Source organism: Poecile atricapillus, chromosome 4 (genome assembly GCF_030490865.1).
Source record: "Poecile atricapillus isolate bPoeAtr1 chromosome 4, bPoeAtr1.hap1, whole genome shotgun sequence".
Taxonomy (NCBI): domain Eukaryota; kingdom Metazoa; phylum Chordata; class Aves; order Passeriformes; family Paridae; genus Poecile; species Poecile atricapillus.
Window position 1 is genome coordinate 63,340,791 of NC_081252.1, and position 17,767 is coordinate 63,358,557.

General features: G+C 38.4%; 1 protein-coding gene across 1 annotated transcript in view; it reads left to right on the plus strand.

Moving 5' to 3' along the window:
* Positions 1–17,767, plus strand: part of SLC2A9 (solute carrier family 2 member 9) — an 82,965-nt gene that overhangs the window by 20,583 nt on the left and 44,615 nt on the right. The window contains exon 6 of the mRNA XM_058838873.1: positions 8,432–8,564. Coding sequence (XP_058694856.1) covers positions 8,432–8,564 — 133 coding nt within the window. The remainder of the gene's footprint in view (positions 1–8,431; positions 8,565–17,767) is intronic.

Consider the following 17,767-nt stretch of genomic DNA (forward strand, 5'->3'; position numbering starts at 1 on the left):
GAACTGAACAAAGTCTAGTTTGGAAGCCAGTAATTAGTGGTGTAGCCAGAGTTCCAGTCCTGTTCAGTATCTTCATTAATGACCCTGATGATGGTGGAGTTGTTTGTATCTGTAGAAACATGCTGCTTTGTGGAGTTTATTTTAGTATATACATTGCTAGTTCTTAATGAGTTCTTAAGAGCAAAGGTTAGTGTAGGACTTGGGAAAAATCACAGGAATTTTTCTCATAAGCTCTGGTTCCCAGTTGTGGGGATTTTGGTAGGGATTTTTCAAAGTTTAGAGCAAGAGTTTGCGGGTGTGGTCTCATGGTACTCCTGGAAACCACTGTGCTATTGAGCCAGGCTTGCAAAAGTGACTCCAAGTTACCCTGGTCCCTACCAATTCACTGGACTGCTGAGTCTTTTAAAAACACAGAAACAAATCTGCTTTATATTCGTGTAGTAAAATACAGAGCTTGGAATGAAAAGCTAAAGCCTTCCCTGGAGAGTGTTTTAAGCTTCTGCTAAAGATACAGGAGACACACTGGTGTAAGTGGCTGCCCAAATCCTTAAGGGGATGATATCACTAAGAGTAACTCAGAGAAACACAGGGAGGGAGGGAGGGAGGGAGGGAGGGAGGGAGGGAGGGAGGGAGGGAGGGAGGAAGGAAGGAAGGAAGGAAGGAAGGAAGGAAGGAAGGAAGGAAGGAAGGAAGGAAGGAAGGAAGGAAGGAAGGAAGGAAGGAAGGAAGGAAGGAAGGAAGGAAGGAAGGAAGGAAGGAAGGAAGGAAGGAAGGAAGGAAGGAAGGAAGGAAGGAAGGAAGGAAGGAAGGAAGGAAGGAAGGAAGGAAGGAAGGAAGGAAGGAAGGAAGGAAGGAAGGAAGGAAGGAAGGAAGGAAGGAAGGAAGGAAGGAAGGAAGGAAGGAAGGAAGGAAGGGAGGAAGGGAGGAAGGGAGGAAGGGAGGGAGGGAGGGAGGGAGGGAGGGAGGGAGGGAGGGAGGGAGGGAGGGAGGGAGGGAGGGAGGGAGGGAGGGAGGGAGGGAGGGAGGGAGGGAGGGAGGGAGGGAGGGAGGGAGGAAGGGAGGAAGGAAGGAAGGAAGGAAGGAAGGAAGGAAGGAAGGAAGGAAGGAAGGAAGGAAGGAAGGAAGGAAGGAAGGAAGGAAGGAAGGAAGGAAGGAAGGAAGGAAGGAAGGAAGGAAGGAAGGAAGGAAGGAAGGAAGGAAGGAAGGAAGGAAGGAAGGAAGGAAGGAAGGAAGGAAGGAAGGAAGGAAGGAAGGAAGGAAGGAAGGAAGGAAGGAAGGAAGGAAGGAAGGAAGGAAGGAAGGAAGGAAGGAAGGATTCAGTGCTCATTCAGATAGTCACTAATTTCAGCAGGTGTTTGGTATCTGCCTGCATTTCCTGCAAACTGCTATCAGGCATGCCAATTAAGAATTGCTTGAAGCAGTGATTTTGAAGGTGGCAATCTTTTTTCAAATATTCTCAGTTATTTTCTTTTCTAGCAATGGGAAGTTTCCATCCTCTTCTTACAGTAACATGTAAGGCACAAAGTTTCTTGCTGCTGAAACAATTTCCAAGTCTTTTATCAAGACTCAAGCACTTCCATACAAGCTGTGAGTTGCTGATCAGGGACATGAAGGTTGACTCACCCAAGGGTTGGTTTACCCAGCCAAGGGAAAATGCTGTGCAGGCACCACACACAGCCTTAGTGGTGCTGATAAAAGTACAGAAATGCTACCAGGACCCTCTGGGCTGTTGTATATTCATAGCTCAGTAGGACCTATAGGAAGAAGTCTAGTCTGTTATACCAGCCCTGCTGGGGGAATGTGGTGCCTGCTGATGCAGTTCTAATGGAGATATTAAGTGCAGTACTTTGTTTATATCTATTGTGGATCAGCTCAGATTATGCATTTACTGGAGATTATAAATCACCTTTTTATTGATACCCTGAGACAGACACAATGATATTTATTAATTCCTTTTCTGTACAGAACTCATTAAGTAATGCATGGGAAAACATCTGTGTATCTTCATATTTGCAAATGAGTTTCAGTCCATTAAAGTTGTGCTGTGAGGCTTCAATTCCCAAAGTTTTAACAACATATGGCTGATGGGCCATATGTAATATTGAAAGGTTGCAGTTCTGCATTTGGGCAGGAGAACATCTTACAGGAGAGGAGCTGTCAGAAAGTGGAAGTGTGGTTATGGAAACAAGAGCACAATGGAGGTAGATATGTAATTTAGACTCAAGAATGAACAAAAGACTTAATGGCTGAGCTTCTAACATTGGGATGAAAGTTTATCATCAGTGAGGACTGCTACTCATAGACAGTGAAACAACACTTACCTGGCTCTTGAGAAGATTTCTATGTAGCTGTTCTCTGCTGAATTAGGTCAGTTGGAAAAGCAGTAGACAATTTTCCTGGAAAGATATCCTTCAATAGAGATGAAGAAAAGAAAGACATCAAAACACTGTGGAGGCAGATAGCAGTTGCTTATAATTTTCTCCTTATCCACTGAAACACATGTAACTAAACTTAGAGTATTTGTTTATACTAATATTTAAAATATGACTTTCTGCTACTTTATCAGACTTTAAAAGGTGAGTTTTTCACTCACTGTAGCTGACCTAATAACAAATAGTGTCTGTCTATAAAACTTATCTTACCCTGTGTGAGTTGGACTCTGCTTCAGATGTTTAGGAGCAAGTGAACATTTCAGATTTGCCTGTTTCCTTAATGCTTCAGTACTTGATAATATTTACAAATCTGTTATTAAGTAAGAAATCTAGAACATTTTGACCTGTGAGTTCCTTCCAAGTGTGTTTCACACACTGGGGAGATAACCACCACTTAAATATTTTTGAAGGTTCTTAACCTTCAAGATTAACATTTCAGTTTTACTTTCTATTATACATCGTAAGACTACTCACTATTGCAAATTCATGTCCTAATATGTAAATTTGGCCTTTACAAATTAGATATTAATGCCATGGTAAGTTGGTCAAGCACTGTAAGATAGCATGCAATCATCATATTGAGTAGGAGGGTATGTTTTCTACTCTTGAGTGTCTTTGCTTTTGAAACTGCTGGCAAAAGGAAAAAAAATGGGTGGTATATTCTTGATTAGTATTTTGAAGTATTTTAAAAAAATTTGAAGTAAATGTCAGATTAAAATTAATTCAGCTTTGTTTTTTTTGAAGTCCACACCAGACTTTTTGTCATTAAAAAAATGTTAAGATTAAATATTCAGCCATTTCAGTTGTTCTTAAAACAGCGAACAGCGAACATGCTTTGGGTATTTTTATGTTTATTTTTCTCTTAACTTTGATATACCTTAGTCTAACTTTCATAACTTCAGTCTGGCAAAATATAATCACATAAAAAAGATTTGCATCTAATCCAATTTCTAGATGCCCTGGAGCCCTTTTCTTCATCTCCCGCTGCAGTCCCAAAAGGATGCAGGTCTCTGGAGTTCTATGTGTTGCATCTGCCAGTCCCACAGGGACATCTGAGGTACCCAAATGTATCAGAATAATAGTATGTTCTCATGTTTGAAAAACTGAGTCTTATCCTCCTCAATTATTTTAATCTACTATTTTTATATTTTGTTATTTATGGATGCTAACTGGAGTTTAAATGCATCACTGAAAGGAAGTTCTATCAGAAATTTTGCCTAGCTCCAGCATACCTCTAATATTTCTTCCTAAAGAAGCTGAGTATATATGCTGGCTGCTGATAATCCCATGTGAAAGCTTCCCATTCCCCCTTGCTTTTTTTCTGAATTTTTTACTTCTCTTGGAGATGAATAAGAAATGAAGACAAATTATGTCATATAAGTGTGCAGTAAAAGGTTAGTTCTTACTCCAACAAAAAGTTGGAGGAACTTGTAAGAGATACTTTAATTCTCCCTTTCAGTACATGATCTAACATGCCATTTAGTGAAGAGAAAATCGTGGGACTCAGACACCAGACACTTTCAAAGCTGTTTTAAGTTCTCATCCAAAGGCCATTTACTCAGTAACAAAAATCTCCTGCTGATTTCTGTGAATTTTGCATCAGACTTGTACAGCCTTAAGTCTGGTGACTTTCTGTGCTGATTATTACTTGGGAAGATACTGATACTTGAGTAATCTTCTTGTCAGATCTGTAGCTGTAGTAGTGACCTGTAAAAATACACATCTGGGTACAGAACAGAGGTGAAATACACATATTATCTGAGTTGCCTCTGTTTTAAACAGGAAGGTAAGCAATTTGTAACTGTTATTGAAATATGTTTTGACAAATTGGGTTACAGAAATGGTCATGCAAAGAGAAAATTGTGTCCAGCAGGGATATAGCTGTGAGATTAGCATCCTCTGCAGCCAGAGGAGGATGTAGAGCAGTGTTTGCAGGGGTACAAGGAAGTCAATTGTTCTGTACCTTACTTGAGTAGCTGCTCTGAAGCCTGATATGGAGAAGTTCTCTGTTCTCAGCTGCCTCCTGATCATCATCTCTGTACCATACCCTTGACTAAAGGAAGAAAAGACAGTTCTAATGCTAAGAAATTTGTTCCATCTCAGTGCTTTTTCAGTCCCTGGCCCCAGGCCAGCGTGGTTGTCCTTTACTTTTAGGAGTGTTTTATATGGTATGGTAGCAGATTAACAGAGAAATGCTGAATTTGTGCAGTATTCTGGGCTTTGTATGCCTAAGTAAGTTTACCCTAATTCTGTTCTGAGCAGGGATACAATTTTTTTTTGTGGGGAAAATTGAATATTTCTGAGATGCATTTTTTGTGCCAAGTCTCTACAAGAAAGGACAAAATTCAATTACTTGAATATAAGCACATAGTATCATCTTGATGCCCTACGGTACCTTAGATGTCCCTGTGGGACTGGCAGATGTGACACAGAATATCACAGAGACCTGCATCCTTCTGTAGCTGCAGCAGGAGGCTAAGGCAAGATGCTTCAGGTCATCTAAAATTAGACTAGATAGAATTCTTTCTGTCTGTGTGTGTGATTATATTTTGCCAACTAAAATTTTAAAAGTGTTCCTGCTTCTTATAGAATATGAAAAAGAAGAGACTACCAAATCACTGTTTCCTGGATATTTTCAATATCTTGCATTGGATGCCAAAGGCTTTTGTCTCTTTGTCCCCCACATACAAAATGAGTAAAATATGTCATTTTACACGAGAAAGTTATACAAAAAGGTCATTTCTGTTTACAAGTTGTTCAGCACTGTAGTAAACTCATCACAACCCCATCCCCAAGGAATTAATTCAAGGATAACTACTTAAATGGTGACTATTTAATAACTGGTAAATAGACTTGCTCACTGAGAGATCACCGTTCATCCTGTGCACTGAATGCTAAAAAGGGGAAAAGAGTATTTATTTTGATACCAGCTCCTGCAAGTGGTAGAGGTAGCTAAGCCCTTGGCAGTTCTGTGAGGCAGCATGGTGGTTACACAGGGATGCAGATCAGGGCTGGGGAGTGCCCTGTGCTACTCCTGAGCCCAGGAGAAGGTGTTTGGTTATGGGCATTTCCCTGTGGCTCTAGAATGGACAGGAGACAGGATGTGGGAAGCTTGCCCAGGAACAGTTGGGGTCAGGATGCTCGATGGGACATGGGGATCTCCACAGCACAGAAACCCAAACTCTGGGCAGAGAGCACACAAGGAGCCTGACTGTGCAGTAGTGGCTGACACTCAGTTGGGAATGGGGAGTGGGATCTATGTCCAGATTACGCTTTTAAAATAAATACATAAATAAAATCGAATTATTAAACTGAAAGAGGAGGGGTTTAGCACAGATGTTGGGAAGAAATCCTTCACTGTGAGAGCACTGAGACACTGGACCAGACTTCCCAGAGAAACTGTGGATGCTCCAGCCCTGGAAGTGTTCAAGGCCAGGTGGATGGGGCTCTGAGCAACCTGGGATAGTGGAAGGTGACCCTGCCCGTGGAAGGGGTTGGAACAAGATGTCCCTTTCAAACCATTCTATGTTTCTCTGTTTCTGTGAAATTCTTTGGAGAGAAACAGAGAGTGAAGCCTGTCACAGTTGCATATTTCCTTACTCAGTCTTTTTGATCCTGTTATCCATCTCACACTGGGATATTTAATTGGCCACACTAGATCTTTCAAAAAATGGGTGTCCATATCCAGGGCACTACAGCACTTCTTCCCACCTCTGTTGCATGACCCCATTAACAATTCTGTTCTCCCTTTAAAATTTATCTGTGTTCATATTGTTAACCTGGTCTGTGTTGAGTGTCTTCACATTTCATCAAAATCTTCCTAATTGCTGAGAATATTAAATGTAACTGGTGCTTAAATAGGTTATTGAGTTTGATATGGATAGTTCAGCAGTCAGCAGTGCCTGTTGACTTTTCCCCAGCCACTTTCTTTTCCATCTTTTGATGGCTACAGTAAGTTCCATTTTCTGTACTTTAGCTGATGGTTTTCTGACATGGCAATGTTTTCTTATATGTATTTCAGTGCACCTTAATCTTGTCTCACTCTCAGCTGATAAATCCATGTCATGATTTATCTCCCTCCCTTCCACCCAATCTTCTGTCTCTGCAGTTTTGCACTTTATTGCATCAACCTTTGAATGAGTCTGTGGTTGTCAAACTTGCTCTACTGTTTAACTGTCTTTTGTAAATACATCAAAGCCAGGTTTTTCATGCTCCAGCCTAAGCAAATACCCATAATGTGACAGTTTAAAATGAAAATGTTACCATCTTGACATGTTATTAGTACCAATTCTGAGTGGGTGATGAAATGAAGTCCCCTGTAATTAAAACATTTAATGCTCTTTTAAATTTTTTCCTGAAATAAAATGGGATGTAGTAGTTTTCATTTCTCCCAGCAATGCCTATGTGCTTCTCCTTACTGCTGACAATTGAGGTAAAGCCATCTACACTGTCTTTTGCCTTTAGCTTATTACTGCTTCTGAGCACTGTCCCAGTATATGTCCCATTCTATTCCTTCTTAAAGAGATTGTGAAACCCTCCTTTTCCCTGCTTCTCTTAGTTCTCTTGATAGGGTCATGTTCAGCCTGATTTCCAGCAATTTTAATGAATCCTTTAAACTTATATTAGTCCTACAATTTCTTTTCTGTAGTGGGAGGAAAGAGCTAAGATTGTATAATGTAAATTAAGAGAAAAGCAAGTAGAAGACACAATCCATAATAGAATAGACATGAAATCTTTAGAAATGGATGGAGAAGTTTCCATTGGCTTCAGTGACTTACACAACAATTAATGCCAAAATGGCAGATGGAAGCATATTTATTAGTATTTACCTTAAGATTTTAGAAGTTAATATGATAAAAAGTAAAACAAAAATCTTTAATAGAGGAAATAAAGGAAACTCGGTGTCCTATGTAGCAAAAATAAAGGACTTTCCATTACAGTAGCAAGGTTTGCCATTTATTGTGAAGGATAAGTTCAGAGTCTTGTTCATACCTTTTTCAAAATAACACTTGCAAGAAGACTTATTTGAGATAAATGTGACGAATTTATAAACCATACACTATGGGACACTTTAAAAGGAGTGTAAACTTATTCCATGGAAGTCTCCACAGGTGGGCAAAATGCTGATAATAACAGTATACAATGAATACTTTTTTTTCCTTTAAGAAATATCCTTGACATTCTGGAAAAAAAACCTACTGAAAATATGATGTACTGATCAAGAGTAAGATTTTTATCTGGAAGTATTGTCAAAAATTCTAACACACTATAAATTTTTCCTAACTTATCCTTTATAAAGCAGTACCCACTTTGCTTATGTGATTACTGACTGGTTTTAAAGTCTTAACCTTAATTTTTTGTTTGTTAAAATAAGATCCAGGTTTATTTGTCTATAAACAGTATTAACCATTTTTGTTTTGCCTTCATTACATAAAGTTTTCCACTCAAGTGAAAAATAAAAAGAAAAAAGGAATGAAAAAATAGGGTTTTGAAGCCTTCATGGTAATGCAGGCTTTTAGGGTGACTGATTACCTCAAGCTTTAAATTGTTTGAAAAAACACTTTCTCAAGTTGTTTTCACATCCCATGAGAATTTTTTTAAAATACCTCTCTTACCTAAAAGGGCAAGAGAAAATTTTGGTTAAGAGATACCCCACCCATTATTTCTGGGAGTTATCTGGTTATCTTGGCTCCATTTCAGGTTTGAGGTGTGGGTTACATCCCATACCATGCAGAACATGGTGCTCTAGGCTTTGCTGAAGTGAAAGAGTGTAAAATAAAAACTGCCAATGGAAAGTTGTTTGGGGGCTTGGCCCTTGAGTAAGGTGATCTGAGAGGGAAGTTTTCCAAGCACTTGCTAAGCTTAGGAGGAGCATGTCATTCTGGTGGTGGACACAATACTTTGAATGATGAAAAATTAGTATTTCCTACCAAAGCTATTTTTCTTTCAAGTGTCACTATGGGAGAGTACTACTGACTCCTGTCTGCATCCATTTGCAGGAATCTCGGTGGCCTTTCTTGTTTGGAGCAATCATTGTTCCATCATTGATACAAGTCGTGATTCTGCCTTTTCTTCCTGAAAGTCCTCGGTACCTCCTCCTTGAAAAGCATGACAGGAGCAAGGCAGAAAAAGGTATGATATGTTACTTTTTCGCAATAAAGAGTGTTTATTGTAGGGATTTAGGCTGGAGATCACTGATTCTGATACCACACTAGAAGCGGAATATTCTCATAGGAGAGGATTTCTTGGCAATAATTTTTCTCATCTTTTTTGTTTGTCTCTGTATGAATAAATATAGCTGTAGCTTTGAAGTTTTTATAAATTACATTCTTCAGCAAGGTAACTTATATAACATGACACATGGTCATACAGACCTAACCAAATCATCCTGCTGTTGTGTGCCAGCCACTCTGTGCAGGGTTCATTTGGAAGTGAAAGGTGATTTCAGTCATCGTGACTCCCCTTTATCTACAGTCTTTGCACTTTGACTAATAAAAACACTGATTATGCTGCTGCCTTTTTCCCCCAGTAGTCACTGTGTTTGACCCTGTGCTCTGTAACTCAATAACCTTTGTAGATCTAATAAAACCCCCATACATCTGTTTAACTGAAAAATTCTGTTTAACTGAAGCTTCCATATTGCTTCAGCTTCACAGACACAGAATATTTTGTCCTTACTTTAGGTTCTAGGTATTAAATTATTTTCTTGTGTGATCAGAGTTGCTGCATTCTCCACCCTATTACATTTACTGTGGTCCCAATACAGCTGAGAGAATGTTAAAAATTTGGTTTAGTTTATTATAATGACATATGAAAAACAGGAGTCTACAAAAAAGGAGCCTGATTATAACACCAAAATATCAAACATAAGTGCTTTACAAATTATTCTTAAAATCTTTGTTTGAATATGACCCTTAAGCTTTTCAGTCATGAACTAGTTGCTTGCAAAATTACTTGTAAAGTGTGTATCAACACCTGAAATATAAATGTATTAATCTTTTAACATTAAATTAATTAACTCTATCCAATTTCTTCTATTTGGGAACAAAAAACTGGCATTTTTTTGTTCTGAAGAGCCCTCTGAAAAAGAAATAGCACACTAATGAAGTTGTCCTAGTTTGGTGTTAAATGAATAATTCTATAAATTATAAATTGGAGCTTTATATATTATATAAAAGTATATATTATAATATATATATATTCTATATAGATGTAATACATTATATATTGTATTATATTATATTATCTATTATATTCTATTATATATTCTATTATATTCTATTATCTATTATATATTATAATATCAATTATAATTTCGAGCTTCAGACACTTAGAGATACGGTTCAATGTTTTTAAAAAAAAAAAAGAGTACAAAAGCAACAAGGTTTTGGGGAGAGTTCTTTAGCTTCACACAATCAGCAGAGTTTTGAGGAGGCAGAGAACAGCTTTTCCAAGCACCATGAAGCAAGGGCTGCCCTGCCAGCTGTGCTCAGAGCACCCAGCAGGGGTGCAGGTCCCAGCTCAGGATGGCTGTTGGGTGGAAACTTCTGCAGAACCATGGCTGGGTAGGGAAGAAATGCCTTTGGGTGCCAAGTTTAAACTGGCTATTTCCTGCCTGATAAAACTGTAGATTTCCAGAGCTCTGGGTGGCAAAGAGTCTGCATGTGCAATGCTATTTTATAATGTCACATGTGCTATGAGGAGCTACTGAAAATCCTGCTACAGTACCTGGAGACCTCAGCACTGACAGTGAAACTGGACCTCTCATAGGTAGAGTTTAAAAATTATAAAACTTGGAAGTAAAATGACACCACCTGCCTTAAAATCCACACCATTTACTGTTGCCGGTAATGTGCCAGCTGCACTCCGGGATGCTTTCAGCATGTATGTTCTGAAAATAATTTGAAATCTAATCCAGAGGCATTGGAGGTAGGTTTTGCAGTAGAAGGCATCAGGAGAGCAGTTGTCTGGGTAAATGAACTTAAGCTGCTGGCTTGCTGATTACAAGAAGATGGCTTTCATGAGCCACCCTAAGGACTATAAATTTAGATACTCTGAGAAAAAAGAGACAACTGGTATGAAAAGCTTTTCAAAGTAACTGCATATGCATATATGCTTTTGGATTTTATTAATTCTAAAAGAAAGAGATGTTGTAGTGTAACTCATTTTGAGTGTAGTCTACAGTGGAATTCAAAAAATAGGAGAGTGAATCAACAGTCAAGACAAATCATTTGGATATTCACATTATCAGCAGAAATGGGGGAGGAAAAGTCTAGGTATTAAGGAGACTGGAGGAGTTGTGATTTATTAAAATGCCCTTTTGCTTGTAAGTGATATAATGACAAAGCAGAATTCTTCATTTAATGATGACTGCAGTAATGCTTTTAAATTATTTGCCTCTTAGCTTAACTCTGCATATTAATATCGGAAATTTGCAACTCTTTCTACTGACTAAATCCCTTTTCTTCCCCTTAATGGATCAAGGCTATTCATGCAAATATATATTTCACTGTGGATTATACCTTGTCAGAGAAATAAAACTATTATTAGCAAAAGGTCCGCTGTGTTTAAAGCAGATGACTACGTTAGTCTTTATGAAATACTCTAAAGTATGCATGTATATCAAAACTCCTAAAATGGAGCTGACACCATTAATCTTCCTAATTGTTTTAGAGCAACAATATCCAGTGAGATAATGTAGGTCACTGAGTTTCCACAGAGTTTTGCCCCTGCTTTCATCCCCTCCTTTTCTTCTCTGTCTCAGGAGATAAACAGTCTATCACTACCAAAATATAAGTGGTACCTTTTCTGGCAGACATCTTTAAGGGGTAAATAAGAGACTGAGAGAAGGGGAAGGACCAAAACCTGTTGTGTAAATTATGAAAAAATGAAGGAATGGACATAGAGGTTTAGAGCAGAGAGGCATTGTGTGCAAGCCTAAACCACACCTCCGTGAGAGAAGCTATTTTTTGGGGTACAGGGGCAGAGGTGCCTCAGATGAGTGAGATTTCCTGAGCCCCATTAGCAGGGTTTTTCCCAGTGCCCTGCTTTCCCCTCTCCAGCAGTGCAGGCTGTGCACGCTGTGGATGGCTGAGCTGACCTCTGGCCGATCAGACATACGGACATCACATCTGACTTGCTGCTGTCTGCTGCCAAAAGCAGCACTGACAGAGAGCTTGGCTCATCTTCCTGGAGCTCACCAGCCTGTGTCCTACTCCCTGAGACACAAAGGAACTGAACTACCTCTCATATTCCTGTCTCACTGCTGAGTGTGGGAGAAGTGATCCATGTGTTTTGGAGAGAGAACAATCCACTGGAACAACAGCATAATCTGTAAACCTGCTTTGCCCAAGAAATTAAGTCTGGTAATGAAGCAAGGGCAGAACCATCCCAGCTCCTCTCCCAGGTCCCATAACTAATATTCTTCTCATTTGATAAGAATAGAAGGAAAGAAATTGCCTAACTGGTGTGATCCTTCTTCAAGGCCAGACAGCAGAGGAGAAATGGATATTTAAGTGGTTGAAGAGAAGGACTTTGGAAGGAGATTGTGGAAATGGAGAGTGACAGGGATAGAAACAGGAAGAAAAAGAAAAACCTGCTAATTACATCAGTTTACCATCCAAGTTCTAGGACAGTAAGTGAGGGATTTCACATTAGCTATTTGCTGCATGCCAAGTGCACCCCTGATCTGTGAGTATCACAATGATGTAATATAGATAAAATCAGCAGCAGTGATAAAATGGAACATTTTTTATGACTAAAAACATTGGTTATAAACGCAGTTGGAGAGTTGAGGTGTCTTTTTTGAAGTGCACTTTTACAGGGGGCAACCTTGCATTTTCTATGCAGCTACACTAGCAGCTCATGTAAATCAATAATGGAATTCAGCTGGTATCCCAGCTTGCCAGAGAACAAGAATATTGTTATGTCTTAAGGGTCAAACGACTTGGACAAAATGTCACAGCAACATCTGTTGGTGACATACAAAATCTGTTCATCTAGTATGTTCAGTCACACATTGAATGTCCCATTGTTATGAAAGAAGCATTACAATAGGTATAATGAGCAGCTTAGATTTAAATTTTTAGAAAGATGGATTAGGTTTGATATCTTATCATGTGACAAAAGAGCAAAGCCACTCCTGATTTAAAAAATCAGGTAGTGAATTTTTTACAAAGCCCTTCAGGAGGCCCACATGGACTGGAGAGATGTTAAACCCAGAGTTCCAACAGGAACAAGTTACTGAAAATCCAGTGATTAAAATAAGTTGTTATGACTGACAACAAGCACGTGTATGATTCAATTTTGTTTCTCTGTGCATTTTGTATATCTGTAAGGATTATAAACTATTCTTACTGGAAAGGAAGAGACAGCCATGACTACTACACTTGCTGGCTTACAGTAAAGGTTTCATCTCAGATGTTTGCCTGCAAAAGCTGGAGTGATTGTGGTGTGTCTCATTTGTTTTTAAGCTTTTCTTAAACCTCCTGTCTTTTAGAAAGGGTATTAGGCCATTGGAACTTTAATACAACACTGTTTACCAATTCTTGTGTTATTTAAGGGTGGTGTATATATGTTTTGTTTTACCTGTATATCTTGGCTAGTCTCAGGTGAACCTGAACAGGCCTGTTGGTGTGTGTAAAACCACACATACAAACAGATAAAGATGTAATTCTTAACTAGATAATAACTGAAAAAAACCCCTGTGTGTTCTTTACTTAGAAGAAGAGGGAGGTGACTTGTGGGAAAAGCCTAATGCCATTTGCCTGCACTTATATTTTCTGATATTTTTTCTTAAATTTTGCTAAGCTGCATGCTAGTAGATGATCAATATTTTTCTAGATCTAAGTAGCATTGTTATATCTCTTCTAGGAAGATACATCTGAATTATTTTTTAGGATAGTCAGTACTATAATAAAATTAGTTTATATGAAAATAATTTAGTTCATTTTATAAATTATTTCTGAGTTGACATGGAGTTATTACAGGGAAATTTCTACTGTCTTCAACAGTGGACAAAGAAGATGCTGTTTAAGCAGAATTTAGACAAAGATGTGTGTCGTGGTTTTGAACTAGTAATTAACAAACAAGGGGGAAAAAAAAAATTATTTATTTCTTGCTGTGAGATATGGATTAAAATAAGAGCAAACCAGGCATAAAACTTAAAAGGAATAAAGAGAAGTTTATTGACAAACTACAAGAACACCAGAATAAACTTTTAGAAAAAACTTTTTCATTTCTCACTGCTCACTATTCTTTTGTTCACATGACAACAGAGACAAAAACTTTATAATTTTGATGGTTTAAATAATCTTAATTCTCTTTATAGTCTTTCCACCAGTTTCTGTAAAGAAACAGAAGTTCCTTTCTGTTAATTTATGGAGTTTGTCACAAGAAAACTATTTTTGTTATAGTTTCTCGTTTCTCTGATATCAGCTGTTCAGAGCTACTGTTATTAAAGCCCACCCCTCCCATTCCACATCACTCTGAAATGTGTTATGGGTCATAAGTTTGAGGATAGCATTTTTAAGGATAAGTTAGTCAAAGGTAAAAAAGTATTTTTCATCTGCTCTTGTGAGCTTCACCAGAAAACAGTTTTCTCCTTGCCTCTCAAGGCTTCAAATCTCTCAGCACTTCACTATACCACAATTACTCCACTTTTTACTCAAATTTACACTTTGAACACCTTATTCCTCCTCATACTCTATTATGAATTAAAGGAGTTCTTTTCAGGACTTCATTGTCTATCTCCATAGTTTTAACAGAAAGATATTTCAGCTTAATTAAAGCATCTTCTTAATTCTCTACCTTTCTTGAAGTCTCTTTTCTTTCTTGCCACTAGTAGTTTATAAAGTCTCTTTTCATGTTGATCACTCTCCTTTTCTCTCTCTGGATGAAAAGATTAATCTGCAAGTTTCATCTGGATAAGAAAGAGTTAAAATCTTGCCCAAGCTTTCGTAGATGGTTCGGTGATCTCTGCTGAACAGGAGCTGGAGCTGTCTGCGATAGAAAGTTCTTCATAGTTGCTCTAGAAAGCATAGTTACTGTCTCTGCTTGCAGCAGGCTTAAAGCTCTTCTTCTTCTTTACTCGGCAGTTTTCTGGTAAATTCTATCACAGCAAAACCTGCAGCTAAGCCAGGAACCGGCCTGGCCCGGCTTAGCCCGGGGCAAGCCCCCGCCGGCCCCCATCTCCCGGCTGGGAGAACGGCAGGCCCAGCCCGGCCCCCCACCCAGGCCGCGTGGCCTGGGCAGGGAACGGGAGGCTTGGAGCTCTGCTACTCTTCACAGCCAGGAAAAAAAGAGGCACCACAGACTTCTGGGTGTACACTTTAAGGTGGGGTTCACAAGTTGATTCTACTTTTCAATGGCTAAAACTGCTGTCAATTTTCAGCAATGACCAATAATTGGTCAAGAGAAAAGACTCCCAAGAGCCCCCAGCAACTTTAACTTCCTTAAAGGTAAACTAACCTCATGACAATGTGTGAAACAGTGTAACATTAGATTTAATATAAGTAATCATCAGGAAAGTAAACGTGTCCATGGGAAACAGATGACAATAATACTTCCACAGCTTATTTTAATTTTTTGTGTTTCTTTTCAAAGGATAAGCCCAAAAAAACTTTGACCACTTCTCTCTTTTTCTGTATCCTCTTGCCTGGTGCTGGTTTTATACTGTAAACCATTCAATAGCACTTTGATATTTTAAAATTTCTTCTCAAAGTTCACATGTTAATTCTGTTGATAACAATACTTTCTTTGCACAGTCCTGGAAGTACTATAGTGGAAAAATAATTAGTAATTCCCCATGTAGCTGAGATGTTGAGTGTCCATCTTCAGTTAATCTAAAGACCTGATTGGTTTAGACATGGTACCAACTGACTTTTTTTTCAGGTCTTTGAACCTCTTTCAGGTGTTTCACCTTCACTTAGGTGAGATGAATAAAAACTGGTGGTGTAAATGGGTTTCTTGACTTCTTTCCCCTTGAGTGGAACCATCCGGTTCTTTTGCTGTTTATGAAGGCAGTATTACAACTTCTGAAGGCTGAGCTTCTATATTCCCTTCTGATCCAAGGGAATTAAACAGGAATCTGGAAAGTTTTAAAAGTTTCTAGACTTGCAACTCCTTAGATGGTTTTAAGTGTTACATGAAAATAAGGCTTCCCTACAGAGAGAAGCAGCCACTCACGGAGGGAAATGAGTCATTGCAGCAAGGAGAGGAACGACTGCTGTGCTTCTCAATGTCAGTAATGCCAGGGTTTAGAATGTAAAACTAATAAATTGAGCATTGCACATTGAAAGACTTTTGAGTTTTCCTATGTCCCTGCTAATGCAGAATTTATTTCCACATTATTTATATGTAAAATTGTGATTCTTATGGTACTGAAAGACTGGTAATGGAAGAAAATTAAAGACATTGAGTAGCAGGAAAATGTTTTTCCAAGAAGGTTGGGTGATGTCTATTCAAAGCTATGCATGTAGAGCATAGTAACTTCTTAGCATTTCTGTACTTGTTGATAATTTTAAGTATCCACCAAAGTTGCCTAGTGGCATTTACATCTCTTTTCTTATTGCCATGAAGGAAAGAAATCGGCTGTTTATGTTTTTTCTGCATTGTACTTGACAGTTTTGATAATTGTAGTTTTTTGGTTCCTGGTCCCTCTAGAAATACAGCAAGCTCCCTTGTGCAGGAAAGACAGATTGCTATCTTTTTACTTGACTGCACCTATATTTTTGACTTGTGTGCCCTAAAGTAATGATGAAGATTCTAAGGACAGGAAAAATAAAGGACATTGTACACTGACCTAATTTACACTGATAAAGCAGATGTAATGGAAGACTTTGGTGATATATGTTCATGGAAAACTATGGTGATATATGTCATTTACATGTACATTTCTTATCGCTGTCTTTGAATACATCACATTCATTAAAATGAGTGATTATCATGTTAATTACTAAAAAATGTGCAACAACAAAGGACAAAACTGAGCAGCTTAAAGTTTTAGTTCTGAGGTCTCACTTTATTAATTCATTTCTGACTCTACAACCTGTATGAAAAGATAAATCTTGTGCTTTTACATAGAGATTTAAAACTTCTAACCTCTCCTCTCACAAGAGAGAAACTGGTTATCAGAATATATGAATGTTATGAATTGACTCAATACACAGAGGTAGTTCATCCTTTAAAAAAATCATCCTTCTTGTTAAGCAGAATCATTAAAATGCATTAGAAGTGCTAAGTGCCTCAGAAAAACTTGGCCCAGAGCTCAAGTTAGTTCCCTGCACCTCCAGACTGGGAGGCAGGCAGAATGTGCAGCCTTGTACATTCACCAAAGTGTCAGAGAGGGATGCTCTGGGGAGGCCACCAGTTCATTTGTGTGACCTATCTCTCACAACAATGAAATGCCACTAATTGGCCTTTTCACCTATTGGGTAAAGATAAAAATTTGTAACCTCAAAATCTAAATAGAGTCTGGATATATTAACCATGACTAGTCAATATCTCTAATTTTCTTGACCATCAAAGTACTTTTTATGATCCAAAGGTGTATCAACATAGTGAAATATGTGGTCATTTGGTTATAGGCAATGTCATGCAAAGCTGTGGATAAGAAAAATTGATTTGGCCCTTAGGTGAAGTAAATGAACTTATTCATTTAATAAAAATAACAATTTAAAGTGACCTGCTGTGTAAAGGATTGTTTTGAGTGTTAGCATCCTACTGGGTCACAAAGCCTTGTTGCAGGGGTGTGTGTAATGACATTGTTTCTCTGCAGTCACTCTGAGATGATGAGCATTTTAAACGTCTCTTAAAATGCCAACCCCTGGGGTATGTTCATTAGATGGAGAAAAAAGTATTACCTGCATAGACAGAATCTGTCAAACAAGGTTGGTGGAGACACATCACATCTGGTTGGAGGTATCTCTGTCTTGGAGGAGGTGTGAGGTGGAAAGGCTGTTTTATTCACAGTGGAAGGATATTTCAGTAAGCTATCAGTGTGCAATACTAAATAGTGTCTTTGTGGGGAGATGAGGTTTGTTGGTTGGTTGCTTGCTTGCTTACATTGGCCATGTAAATTTGTTCCCATGACTCCAGAATTGACAAATATAAAGTCTTTAACTGCTCTGGATGATTACTGATAATACTAACCTGACAAAGTGAATTCTTGTCTATATGCTAGTAAAAACAAGAGGTAATATGAATTAATAGTAGCTATTCCTTTCCAGTATCTGCCTTTTCTTGGTTTACCAGACTTATATGAATTTTTACATCTTACTTCTTTCCTGACCAACCTATCTCCAGCAATGAAGCCAGCTATACTGTTAGGCTGTAAA